Source organism: Psammomys obesus, unplaced genomic scaffold (assembly GCF_907164565.1).
Source record: "Psammomys obesus unplaced genomic scaffold, mPsaObe1.curated_primary_1811, whole genome shotgun sequence".
In the NCBI taxonomy this organism is placed as follows: domain Eukaryota; kingdom Metazoa; phylum Chordata; class Mammalia; order Rodentia; family Muridae; genus Psammomys; species Psammomys obesus.
This window is the reverse complement of record NW_026596040.1, coordinates 26,186,374-26,200,830: the sequence shown is the minus strand read 5'-3', so window position 1 is coordinate 26,200,830 and position 14,457 is coordinate 26,186,374. Positions and strand designations below refer to the sequence as shown.

General features: G+C 45.4%; 1 protein-coding gene across 1 annotated transcript in view; it reads left to right on the top strand.

Annotated features, from left to right (window-relative positions):
* The window catches only part of Alpk2 (alpha kinase 2), a 110,007-nt gene that overhangs the window by 24,924 nt on the left and 70,626 nt on the right, over window positions 1-14,457 (top strand). The window contains exon 3 of the mRNA XM_055622644.1: window positions 3,616-5,299. Coding sequence (XP_055478619.1) covers window positions 3,616-5,299 — 1,684 coding nt within the window. The remainder of the gene's footprint in view (window positions 1-3,615; window positions 5,300-14,457) is intronic.

Below are 14,457 nucleotides of genomic sequence, written 5' to 3'. Positions count from 1 at the left end.
CATGTAATCCCAGCGTGCCTACAGGAGGAGCGGTGGGTCCAGACATCCCTGGCAGCCTGCAGGCCAGCTAGCCTATGCCACAGTGATCAACAAGAGACCCTGTGCCAAACAATGTGGAAGACAAAATGCCAACAGCTCAGGTTACCCTCTGACCTCTACACACCTGTACCACACACACAATCATGTGCACACATAGTGGGCAAAGCAAACCCACTGCTGCAAGGAAAACTAAATGTACCTGTTACTGGCGATAAAATCCAGGTTTTCCAGCTCTTTCTGTTCAGTAGTCAGCATATTCCGGTTCCCTCAGATAGTCTTCTTGGCCCCTAATCTCTCCTCTCTCCTGGCATTCTTCTCCTGTGTGTCTGTGTGAGGGCAGAGTCTCTTCACCTACTAATACAGTGCATTGCGTCACACTGGGTGCAGAACAGATCCAAATCTCAATGTCTTCTATTAAGCTTCATGTTAAAGATACCCAGGAAAGTGTAAAATGATGTCCTTCATTAAAATTTTATTTTGTAGTAGAAAATAGGATAAGTTTTTTTTTTAAATACGAATGCTATGTATGTTAAGGTATAATGGATTAATTTTATGATTACGTAAATACTTGAATTTTTCTCTTTTCATTTTGATGTAATATGGACATCATATTACATAAGCCGCAGTAACAAATATGCTTTGGCATCTTCAGTTACTTTGAAGCATATAAAACCGTCTCAATACCGAAACGGTTTCAACATCTCTAGTACGGTACAATTCTGGGGGTACAAACCGAGAAGCCCCATTTAATTACAGTAATTTGGACCTCTTTCTTTTAATAAGAAAATTATCAATTTAGAAAGAGCCTAGAAAGTTTAAGTTAAGACTTTCCTCCAGGGCAGAACTCTGTTATTGTCTCCCTCAGCCAAAAGGAAGGACACATCTCAATGCGTTGTTCAGCAACTCAAAGCGTTCATTAGCCAATGGGGAGCTGGTTCTGCTAGTTAATTCCTTTTCCTCTTCCCTCCATATATGGAGCCTTTCCCCAAGTCCCCAAGACAGAAAGCCAGAAGGCAAAGGGCTCCCTTCAGGGAGCCTGAAGAACTCAGACTGTAGCATCTGAACTATCTCTATCTAACTGTCTAACTCACTCCTCCCAAGTTAGAGAACTGTATATAGTTTACACAGACAAGAGTTGGTGAAAGTACAAGTCCCTCCATATATGGAGGGAAGACAGGGAATTTTACATCAATTGAAATATGTGCTGTAAAATTATTTTTAACTAAACCATGGCAACCTAATATATTTAACTTAGTTATCAACTTACATTTAATACAATTACTTTCTCCATTTTCTGGAAATGTATATTTATTGTCTCTCCTTAACACGTATGTATATTTTTAGACAAAATCTTGCTATGTAGCCCAGAGTGGCTTTCAGTCTGTGATCTTCCAGCACCAGCCTCCCAAATGCTAGGATCACACGAGTGTGCCACCACACCTGGTTTTCCTTGGGTCTTGAGAATCGATTGCTGATCTTCCTCACATGGCTCTGGGTGCCTCCGGGCCTTGCTTTCTTTTCATTTCCCCCCACACCGGTCATGGTACCTTCAGGGCTTTTCTGGCATCAGCAGGTCAGAACATCCAGATTCCTTGGTATTTACTTGTCGCCCACAATGTTCTCTGATGCTCCCTGCAAACCCATAACCGAGGACCGATCTCCAGAAATCCATTGAGAAGGTTCATGAAGGGAATGATGGGAATAGCATTGTTGTACAAAGGTCACTTCTTATCAGGTGAAAGTTTGGTTTCAGGTGGAGAGACCCCAGTCTAAAGATGAGGATGAGGAAAGGGGGTGTCATGGGGTGGGGGTGGCAGTTCACATTAGAATGACTCCTGTCTTTGAAAACATGTTTTAAGTTCCACCATCTAGAAATTGTGATTTATGAAATTTAGTGTTTTTCTTTTAAAGTAACTTTCCTTATTTGTTTTGTGTATGGGTGCTTTGTTCCCACGTGCGACTTGTACCTTGTGCATGCCTGGTGTCTGCAGAGACAGAAAGAGGGCACCAGATCCCCTGGGACTGGAGTTACAGATGGTTGCGAGCCACCGGGTGGGTGCTGGGAATTGAACGTGGGTCCTCTGGAAGAGCAGACTGACAATGTTCTCAGCCTATGTCATGAGCTGTCTCTTTGGCCCCGGATTTAGGAATTTGAAGTAGAGTTCTCGGGATCCCTCCCCTCTCCATTTTGTTTTGTTTGAAATAGGATCTTACTCTATAGCCCAGTGTGGCCTTGAACTTGCTGTCATCCTGCCATCTCAGCCTTCCCAGTGCCGGAGTTACAAGTGTGAACCACCGTGCCTAGCGAGTTGTCAGGATGCCCCCACACACCTCTAAGGAGCTAAAGGCTACTTGGCCTTGACACTGGTGCATTCTTGAAGAGCACTCTGGCAAAGAGTTTCTGCTTCATGTAGCCACCTCATACTCATTTTCTCATCCAGACCTGACTAAGTACATGAAACAGGCTGTTGCCTTAAGCTGTTATCCAAGGCAGAGTGTAGGTCATGGCCAAGATCAGCCCATCTAGAAATTGCGTACCATTCAAACAAGGCTTCTTTGAAGTTGTATCTGACTAAGTGAGAGGGCCTTTCCCCAAGCCCCCAAGACAGAAGGCCAGAAGGCAAAGGGCTCCCTTCAGGGAGCCTGAAGAACTCAGACTGTAGCATCTGAACTATCTCTATCTAACTGTCTAACTCACTCCTCCCAAGTTAAGGAACTGTATATAGTTTACACAGACAAGAGTTGGTGAAAGTCCAAGCATTTCAACCAAGTCCAGGCCAGACACCCGGCTTCCACCTTCTGAAAATAAGGCTTCTAAGCTGGATAACACACAGTGTGAGATCAGCAACTTTGCAACATAGCCAAATGGAATCAGTAAGAATACACCTTATGCAAGGGTACCAAGCTTTTATTGGGACTGCAAGGCCTTCGGAAGGATCCCCACAGGGAATGAGTCAGTGAGGCATGCGTTTCCAGTCAATAAAGGAAAGAAAGAGCCACGGTAGTGTCCCTCTTGGAATAGGGAGCTTGAGCTCAGTTTGATCCAGAGTTCTTCCCTGGTGTGCCAAAGCAGGACAGCTGGCTTGACCCATTCCTCAAGGTGACATGTGGACACAGGTTTCCAGCCAGTGGAGCTCATGGCTGCGAGTTAGATTTTTTAGGCACATTAAAGAGGAAATGGCACTTCCTACGTACAATCCCATTGCCTTGTTACAGTTTCTTGACAAGAGACACCACTTCTTGGAGGTAGGAAAGGGAAGGAGAAATGATGTAAACAAAAAAAAAGTAAAGCATTATTATTTCTTAAAGCTATGTGCCTTCTTGATATAGTCTTTTAAAGGAGCTACTGTCAGCACTGCTTTAGAATGTTGAGGTAGAATGCTTTTATTGCTTGCATATAACATCTCACACACACACAATGCCTTTTGAAATTCATCAGCACTAAAGCTTAACGTAAACAGCAAGACAAAAAGGTAAGGTATTGTTCTTAGTATTTTCTGAGCTGGTCATTTTCACCAAGATGTGACACGCGTGTCAATGGGTGAGCCCTCACTTACCTGTCTATGCTTTTCCTAGCTGTACCCAGAGCGATGCCGCTGTTTATCAAATCTCAGCAAGAAGCTGCGTGGGCATGATCTGCTGTTCAGCATCCCTTGAGGTCCAGTGTCTGCAGGACCCACAGGTCTCTCCTGATCCAGGAGGTGGCAGGGACGCAGATGGCAAACGTGAACCAGAGATCCCTGAGGAAAACAGCACAAATCACCCGGAGGAGAAATGGAAGCCTTGTAAGGAAGAAGGATACATGGCCCCAGGGGCTTGCAAGTCAGCTGATCCCTCCCCCGACAAATTCAGCCACTCATGTTCTCGCCAGGTAGGGGTCAGTCATGACCCTGGCGCCTCCAATTCTGAGAATCTTCTAGATGTTAAAGAGACAAGACAAGTGATGGAGTCTTACCATTCAAACAGCGCACAGGAAAGTTCCTTTAATTCAAATAATGCTGCCGTAAAGCAAGATGTATGTCAGCACAGGACAGTCCCAGGGTTAACTGGTGATGACCTAGGCAGTGAAGGGTCTGATGAGGTGGGTGACACCTCTGGTCATCAAAACCCCAAAGCACAGAAATACATCAGCTTTAGCCTTTCATTGCCGGAGGCAACCCTGTGCTCTTACCCAGGTGATAGCAACTCTGTCAACCTGCAGCCTGGCCTCCAGGCTTCTAGCGACGACTCTGACAGTGACTATGAACTTTGCCCAGAGATAACCCTAACCTGCACGGAGGAGTTTTCAGATGATGACCTGGAGTATCTGGAATGTTCCGATGTTATGACGGATTACTCTAATGCTATTTGGCAAAGGAGCCTGCAGGGGACTGACCGAGTTTTTTTATTAGAAAGCGATGACGAAGAGATGGAATTCAACGAGTGTGGTCTGGCTGGGTGTGAGCATTTTCTCAGAGAAATGAGTTGTGGGCCTCGGGTGTCGGGTGACATGGGGCCTATGAATGCCACCGCTGGCTTCTGTAGTTATCACTCACAACCCCAGGAAGTGGGGGTCAGCAGCAGCAGCAGCACCTCCAGGCATAGTCCCTTACCCCTGCGTTCGGGAATGACTCTTACCCTGGGACCTCACCAGGATGGAACAGCTAAAATGACTGAACCCGGGAGGGCTCCACTCCCTCTTGAAAATGATTGTTCAGGAATTCGGGGAGAAACCAGAGACAGTCCTGAAGCAGGAGAGGAATTCTCCAGTGACAACCTGCAGACCATGGATAAGGCAGAGACAGAGGCACCGATGAAGCCCTTGTCTGGGGGCTCAGATAAGCCAGAGGAGAAGCAGGGTTTGGAAAGCCTGACTGGGGACCCATCAGCTGAAAAGTACCCCGGCAGCAGCAGGAAGGCTGCCCTGAGACCCACCAGGGCGAGGAGGCCCGGAATGAAGGCGAATGCCAAGAAGCAGCTGCTGAAAGACAGTGCCCCAAAAGGCACTCCTGGTCCCCTCCCCAGGGAACCGACTAGGCGCCCCTTAGCTGGGAGCTGTGGACAAGAGCCCACACACACTGAGGCAGGAGCTGCTGGCTGGAATTCCCACTTCCATGAAGAACTGTGTATTCCACTTCCTACAGAGCAAGACTCCAAAATCCCCCGGCCAGCAGCAGACCCACTTTCAAAGGAAGAGGACACAAGCTTTGAGGGAGAAGGGGTACTGGTTAATAAATTATTCGAAGCAAGCCAGATCCCAGACCAGACTGACCATCTTCAGGTAAGACCAGTTTTTAAAAAACTGTAAGAGCAAAGGTGGTGTGTGTGTGTGTGTGTGTGTGTGTCTGTGTGTCTGTGTGTGTGTGTCTGTGTGTACACGTGTGCACACACATTCTTCACTTCACATTCACAATTCTTATACTATATTGTAAATCAAAATAAATATTCCAGTGCTGTCGGGGCGCTTGCGAATAACAGCTGCTGTTTCTGCAGCAAGGAAGGAAACCTGGCTTTGAAAGAAGGCCCAGATAAACCCTAAGCCTTCCTAATTATAGCAGAAGAGTGATAGGGGTGAGAGGCACTAATGCGATTCTAGACAGCTGGAAAAAGAAACCTGATCTTTTGCCTACTGCATGTGTTTTACTAGGCAGGGCTCACCATTCTGAAGGTTTCTCAAGCAAATGTCCACGGTGTGGCCTCTAAAGGGAAGGGGAGCCCATTCTTTTTGGGAATTGTTCGTGATTTTTGGTTGTTGAAAAAAGTTGACTTCGGCTTTAGTTGCAGCTTATAATGCAAGGGACAGGATTTTGTTGGGACTGAAAACTCACAAGATCCACTCGCCACACGGGAGAAAGAAAGCAGGCGAAGTTGATTTCTGTGCAATTGGGGGCTTCTGATTAGAAGTTTGCTTTATTTTGCTTTCCTTAGATCACAGAGTATTAAAAAAAAACAAAAACAACCAAGAAAATGCCAAAAGGAGAATGTATTATCCCTTAATTATGATTTGGGTATGATTTTGGTGCTGAATTGAAAGAGACAGAATTATAGGAATAATTAATGCACAGAGAAAATTAGGTTTCATATACCACTTGAATTTTTAATTATATAGTTTTATAACAGGTTGTGGGTGAGTTTTGGACTGATGGTATGTTATGGTCAAAATTTGACTTTTGGAAAGAAATGCCTTTAGAAATGTCTGTATGTATGTTTATGTGCATGCATCTATCAATCCATGTAACCATATCTATCTACTTATCTATCTACCTTTAGTATTACCATTTTTGTGTACTTCTTATTATCCCTCCCCCTAAACTTATAGAGAAGCTCATATACTATATACCTGGGAATCTATGCCAGGAATCCAGTATTATTTTTATAAAAAAAAATAAACACTCCTATGAAAATACTACCTAATGCAAAATTATCGAACTCTGTGTGAAGAAACAAACAAACAAAAAAAAAAAGCACTCTGGATTTCAAAATGCCCTGGTATAGAATAGCTGAAATACATAGGTCCCAATCCGATCTTAAATGAGCCAGTTGCTCTGTTCTCCTGGTGACATTGCCAGATGGAGCCACCTTTTCTCCTTTCTGCAGGCAAAGTGGCTTGTCCCCTGTGTTCTTTAAACATCCCCCTGATCAGCTCATACACCACAGCTACAAGTCTGTGCGCATGACTGGTGCGTGGTGGAGGTTTGGCGAAATGTTAGTTTGGAGTGTCAGTGTTAACCTTTTCATGTCCCTTCCTAGTCAAAAATGCCCTGTCTTTTCCAGCTAAGCACCCTCCTAGTTGTTTGTGCAGACTGGACACGTTTCCTTATAGATTACTTTTCCTGTTAGAGGATGAGGGCACGACAAGGTGGCCCAAGAGGAATAGATGGAAGGGGAGGGGTAAGTGGATGTCGGCTTTAGGCTCATCTGTATGAGAAGTAGGTTCTGGTCCTGTCAGATGTGGAGAGGAAGGAAGGGACCTCTGCTTTCCTCAGGTTTGTGCCTTGGTCTGAATTGCAGATGAGAGCCCTTGTGGCCAGCAAGTTCACCGGCTTCCTGAAAATGCAGCAGAATAAAACGCACACTCTTTGGGGCCAAGCCCGCCCGTAGGCCGTCTGTCAGAGTTCATTGTGAGTCAGTACCCACCCACCTTGACTGCTGTTTTGAAATGTGACTAGGTGATTAATGAAAGCCATGAACGTCCCTGTTCAGAACACTGACTGCAGGGTTTGCATTCTCTGCCTCACCTTATAGTGGTCAGTAGCAGAGCTGACCTTTCACATACGGACAACTAGAAGACACTCAAATAGAAACTGGTCGTTAAAGAGCAGTGCTGTGCAGCCTTAAGCAAAAGTGGGATGTTTGTACCAGTGACATTTCTTCTCTTTAGATTAAAGCAGAAGTTTACCCCCCACCCCGGAACTGGCAAATCTAAAAATGCAGATTTCTTTAGCCATGTGGAAAGTTCCTATTTAATTATAAGAGATTTCTATATCTCTACCTATACCTACATCTGTATGTCTTACAAACTAAAAAACATGACCAACAGATAGCAAAATGGCTAATTATTACTGTAAATTTGACCCAGAAATATGGGAGCTACTGGGAATTGTATGAAACCTTGTAAAATATGGTGCAGGGGAAAAAATGACTTTTTCTTTCATAACTAAATCTTAAGATATTTTAAATATTTATTCTCTGACTCTTGAGACTTGGACACCTAAGGACTTTTGAATGGCTTAAAATTCTGTGTTAGGATCCATATTAATAAGTTTCTCACCCTTGAGTCTAGACTGATCAACTTACCTTGGGCTGTCTTTTGTAGGAAGTGAACCGCAGCTGATCATTTAGTATTTTATCTTTCATCTGCACATCAGGTATAGATCCTGAGGAAGAGCCCATGCCTCTAATATCCTGTGTCATTCTGTAAAGGCCTCTTGCAGACTGTCTCTTGTCTGACACATGAAGCTCCAGGTGTCTTTACTTTCTGTCTCCCCCCCACCCACACCCTCCTTGTCTCTTTCACAATGCAAAGCCCTCTTGTTAGGCATAGTCTTGAAATAGTTACTGGCTAGGATTGGAAAGCCCCCAATTTCTCTACATTTATGGAAGATTCCAAAGCTCCTTCCAGTTTGGGAGTGGAAAATAGAGAAGGGTACCCTGGCTGACTTGAATCCTCATCAAGGCTCACACCGCCAACTCTTCCTCTTGGTTTTGAGCTCACGCTCCCCATCCAGGACCTGAGAGTCTGCCCATCTTAAATCTCATTCCCCAGCCACACCAGAGCAAGCTCACCCATGCTTTGAATGCAGCAGTGCTGGTTCTGCTTCACTTTGCCCCTGGGAGATCTGCATTTCTTTTTGAGACTCCCAGTGTACAGTATGAGTGTGTAGTCTCAGGTCCTGGGGGTGAAGAATCTTGCTGATGAGGTATGAACACTAATCATAGAAAGTGAGCTAGCTGCATGGGCAAGCAGAATTTGTTTGGCGTATGCTGCACCGAGTGTTAGGGTCGTAGGCACACTACACCATAGGGGATGAACTGCCTGGTTAGGTAGGATTCTAGTGGTTAGTGATTACTTCACAGTCTTTATCTTCCTGAGCACATTCTTTCACTATCTCCACATGTAAGATGCCGCTGCCGACCTGCCACAAACAGGATGGACTTCCATTGGCTCTCCCAGCCCTGTGGATGGGTCGGTTTATTCTGAAGCCTAGCTGCATAAACTGTGGGTCATGACCCCATAATGCATTGCGAGGGAAAGTCTAGCCATGGTTAAAAAAAAGTTTCTGAACATGCAACAACCAAAAATTAATATATACTTTAATATAATTAAGTGTATACTATATACATAATATAATTACATTAATGTACATATATAATATAATATACATGAATGTACCCTTGATACATCAGTCAGGGGTATTTGTCCTGTACTGGCCCAAGTTGTATTGTGGGCTATTACTGCAGTATGGGTTCTGAACACACATGTGCAGTGTATTCCGAACATGCCATTATGCCACACAGCACCAAGAAATGCTGCTGAAGCCGCTCAGCTCAGATGGAGGCTTTTGTAGAGCAGGAATTGCAGTGTTTTTACTGTACAGAGTCTTCTGCTCATATAGAAACAAGAATAAATATGAAAACCAGGGCTTTTCTTATTTCCCTACCATAATTGTTCATCACCAACGTATCAAATTAGTGTATCTTCGGATTGGATTGTGCTATAATGTTTGGTCTCATTGACTTGGGTTCATTAAAAAAAAAAAAATCAGTGGTGGACTGTGGGGATGGCCTATCAGTAAAAGGCTTGTTGCCCAAGCAGGAGGACCAGAGTTTGATCCCCGGCACCTGTGCAAGATTGTCAGGGGCGGGGCGGGGGAATGTGCCAGCACCGGGGACGTAGAGACAGAAGGTTCTTGGGGCTTGCTAGCCAATGAGTATAATTGAATCAGAAAGCTCTACGTTCAACGAGAGACTTGTCAAAGAATAATTAAATGCAGGGCTGGAGAGATGGCTCAGCAGGTAGGAGCACATACTTCTCTTGCAGAGGACCTGAGTTCAAGGTGTCGCCCAGCCCAGGGGATCCCATGCCTTTGGCCTCTGTGGGCACCCCACCCACATGCATGCACATACTCCACATCCCTCTCACGAGCATACACATGACCTAAAAATAATTAAAATAACTCTTGGAGATATTAAGGTGGAGAGTGAGGAAGATAGGGGTTAGGTAGAATCTCTTGGGAAAGAAGCAGAAAAAGCCCCTCCTGGAGCTTCCCCACCTTGCACCTGGATTCCCTCCTGCACACTAGTGGTTGGAGTGCCACCTTGGTTCTTGGCACCTTGGTGCACACACTCCTTGGAGAGGTGGACCCTAGAGGGACATGCCTATGTGTGTCCCTTCAGCAGGGGAAGAGACCAATTTGTGACCCAGGAGTGGTCTCATGCCAGGCGGAGGAGCTGTAGTTCCTGGAGATGGGGTTTCTCCGTCTACATGTGGGGGTGGGGCTCCCCATCCTGGTGGGTTGTGGGTTGAGGCTCCAGCAGTGCTGGCAGTAGCACAAACCACAGCAGCTGCTCCAATTCCTCTTCCCCGTGAAGTCATGATTTAAACGGGTGGACCTTCCGACTTCTCAGATGGGGCCTGCTAGCCCAGCAGGAGCCTGGGGAATAGGTATGATGCCAGCTGGTACTCTTCTGCCGCCACCTTCCCAACCCCAGGAAGTCCTGCAGTGAAGGGAGTGGTACCCAGGCAATGCCAATATTGTCAGGTGGTGAGCCCTCCACAATCGCGGATGCCAAGCTCTCTCCATGCTATAACAGCAGACCCAAACCCGCAGCAGATCACATGCTTGTCAGGTGCCGGGGGAGATGCCGCCATCGTGTGGGATACGCGTCATCCTGTGGTTGCAGCACTGTGCTCCTCTTACCCACAGTCATGGTTATTAACACTTGGGGACTCCTTAATTCTGATCCTCTGTACTTAGGTGAGTGCTGTAAAGACGGGAGCAGTGTGGATTCTCTTAGAAACAGCGCAAGCTTGGCAGAAACTTCACAAACAGTGGACAGGTCCTGTCGGCTTTGAACTCCACCACGATGGCCTTCCGACACTGCCTTAACCGACTCTTGGTGTCCTGAGGACAGCCGGCCCAGTCCCTCCAGGAACCCAACAACAGCAGCTTGCTGCCACTGGGGGCGTCGTGGGAACAGGTGCCACTCCCGCTGCTCAGCGAGGCTTGCCCCTCTAGGTTCTTGCTCTCCCCTTCTCCAGCTTTGATCTCTCCTTTCAGAGAAAGTCGAGTTGTTCTCGTCGTCATTCTATGCACATTCGCTCCCCACCTCTCATCTGCATCTTTGCTATCTGTGATTTCCCAAAGGGCTCACGCATGAGTGTCAAATGATAAGCCATTCTGAGCAGTGTAGTAAAATCTTGTGCCGCCTAGTTCTTCCCCATGTGGCTTATGAACCATGCCTTTGTCCAGTGAATCCGTCCTGTACAGATACTCCCCCTGTTAGTCACTTCGTAGTTATCTGGTAGTCACTTAGTACCACGGTGCTTGTTCAGGCACCTTATTGAATAATGGCTCCTGGAGTATAGGAGGAGTAATGTGTGTTACACTCCCGAAAAGCCAAACAGAGGCCACCACGTGCTTCCTTAGTCGGGAGGCAGAAGGTGCCAACTTAACAAGGAAAGGAAATGGAACTTGCATGCTGATGATGCTAAGACCTGCAATAACAGCAAAGGCTCTCCGAGCTGGTGAAGGAGGAAATGGACATTTTTCTCATTATGCTGTTGCTTCCCAGATGTCAAAATCCCAGCCTCGGCACATGGTATAAAGAAAAGGTCCTGAAGGATAGGGTTTGGTGCCGTCCACAACATTAGACATCCCCAGAGATTCCAGAATGGGACTACTGTGAGCAAAGGAGGCACTACTGAACAGAGTGTGAGCTTGAGCCCTCGATTTGCTCACTGTCCTGCTACTTCCTAACAATGAGGAAAAGGATATAAACTCTCCCAGCTTCTGTCTTCCTACCTATAAAACAGATAGTGGTGATATCGCTTCCAAAGTGTTATGTGGGGTCTGGAGGGATGGCTCTGCAGCTAAGAGCACTTGCTACTCTTCTAGAGGAACAAGGTTCCATTCCCAGGACTCACACCAGGTGGTTCACGACCCCCTGTAGCTCCGGGGAATCCAGTACCCTCTTCCGGCTTCCTCAGGCTTCAGGCACACATGTGATGGACATACATATATGTAGGTAGTCAGACATACACATAAAATAATAAAAATAAAAAAAATATTTTTTTAAAAAGTATTTGCATATCTCTGTTAGTTTGAGACCAGCCTGCCTACATAGTAAGTTGCAGGCCAGCTGAGGTTACAGGTTCGACACCTTACCCCAAAACACAAAACACAACAGAACAACAAACAGCAACAACCAAAGAGTCTACAGCTCTCATGTTGACACGGAAAGTGCCCAACACAATTAATAAGTAATGATATTACCACTTTTGTTTTATTATTTAGCTCCTTTTTTGCTTTTGTTGTTAGATTTTGGCTGTGCTAAGGACTGAATATAAGGCTTTGCATTCGGTGAGCAAGTATTCTGCCACCGAACTACATGCTAGTTCATTTTGCTTGCCTTACTAAAGACATCTGGAGGGCTAGCTACAAATATTTCTACACCTGGTATTTAGTGAAGTTTGTTTTGGTTTGTTTGTTTGCTTGTTTGTTTGTTTGTTTTTTGGAGACAACTGTATAGTCACATAAGAAATGATTCATAAAAATCTCTTGTGTCTCCTTGAATTACTTACTATAGCCGTATCCCTCCTGCTACCCTCTCCTTCTCTATTCTCCGGTAACTGCGGATTGGTCCTCTAATCCTAAAATCCTATACAAATTGAATTAAAGAGTATGTAATCTCCTGGGAATTTTTTTCCCTTAGCACAATTCCCAGGGATTCATTCAAGTTTCGTGAATCAGAAGTTCATGGCTTTTCTTGCTAAGTAGTCTCATGTGAGGTTTGTGTGCCCTGGAGTATGCTTAATGGCTTACTGGCTAAAAAGATTTGGGTTGATTTTTACTGTTTTGTTGTCACAAATAAAGCATCTATTAAGTTCTTACCTCTCTGTGAACAATGCTAGGTGCTCTGTTTTCATTCCTGTTGTTGTATAAAATACTTTGACAAAAAGCAACTTAGGGGAGTAGGCGTTTGTTTTGGTTCACAGTTCCAGGTCACATTTAGAGCAGTTAGTCACATCACTTCCACAACCAACAGCAAATGAATATGCACAGCTCACTTGCTTGCTTGCTCATATTCAGCTCCATTTCTCTACCCTTATACAATTCAGCACCCCTTGCCTAGGGAATGGTGCCTAGCTAGTGGGCTGAGCCAGGAGGATGGAAAGTTCCAAGCCAGCTTGGGCTAGCTATGTCATAAAGTCAAGGATGGGCCCAAATATATCAAAATCCTATCATAGGAAGCCCTAAGAAAACCCCCAAACCCAACGCAAACCAAAATGATAATAGAATAGTGGTTCTCAACCTGTGGGTCACAACTCCTGTGGGAGGCAAGTGACCCTTTCACAGGGGTCTCCTAAAACAATCACAAAATACAAAAATATTACATATAGCAAAATTATAGTTATGAAGAAGCAACAAAAATAATTTCATGGTTGTAGGGGTCACCACAACATGAGGAGCTGTATTAAAGGGTCACAGCATTGGTAAGGTTGAGAACCTATGCGACGGAGGCATAGCGACAAAGACCTAGATGTCTACATAGTGCAGTTCCTGCTAAGTAATGGATTTCTGTCTCCTAAAGTTGCCAACTGCCTCATTCACCAGCTGGTTCCCAGTTGTATGGTTATGCAGCCATCTGCCTTCTGTGCCAAGGAGATTTGAACTCTTGGGAGCACAGGAGTTCACCTGAGTTCAGCTCAGGTGCTTGGGAGGCAGTACAAGAGAGGGCATGTCAAAGTTTGAAATCTGTGCTGACTGACCTGTAACAGGCAGGGTGCATTGTAAGTCTCCAGCAGGTAATCTGGAGGGGCAGGAGGGCAGGAGAAAGGAAAGCAGACCGCCTCAATCTTCTTGCCACACAGTTTTCCTATTTTGCATGACAAATAACAACTGCTAAACAGTAGCTCCAGAGGACTGATAAGCCAGCACTGCGGGTGACAATGACAAGAAGGGCAGAGGCCACTCTGGCTCATCCACCTCAGCACATGGCAATTGAGCCTCTTGTCAACACCACTGCAAGGCTGCAAGGCCGAGCCAGAGAGGAACACAAACGTTTGTTTTGTTTTCAATCACAAAGCCAGCTAGAGCACCTCTGCCAAACACCATTAACCATCATGGATGGGCAAGATCCTACTCATGCTCCCTGCAGCCACTGTTTTCAGTGTAAACAACCAAACAAAACTAAGGCTTACAGCCTTGTACAGCTCTGGTGGTCTGTGGGTTATCTGGTTAGAACTTCAGGCTTTCCAAACCCTGCGGCTGTGGCTAGCCTACTGAATCAGGTTTGCATCTATCCTCTAGGAGATTTGAATTTACCCTCTAGGAGATTCCTATAAGCACCAGGTTCCAGAAGCCGATATCCACAGAGCCCAGCATCTTTCCTAGATCAGAAAGATTTTAAGGGGGCTGGGATGAAGCTCAGTGGTAGAATGCTTGCTTAGCATGCTGGAGGCTTTGGCTTTCATTCCCAGCATGGCAATAAAAGTGAACGAATGAATGAATGAATGAATGAATGAGTACTTTAAAAAATATTTTATTTATTTATTATGTATACAATATTCTATCTGCATATATACCTGCATGCCAGAAGAAGACACTAGATCTTATTACAGATGGTTGTAAGCCACCATGTGGTTGCTGAGAATTGAACTCAGGACTTCTGGAAGAGCAGGCAGTGCTCTTAACCTCTGAGCCATCTCTCCAGCCC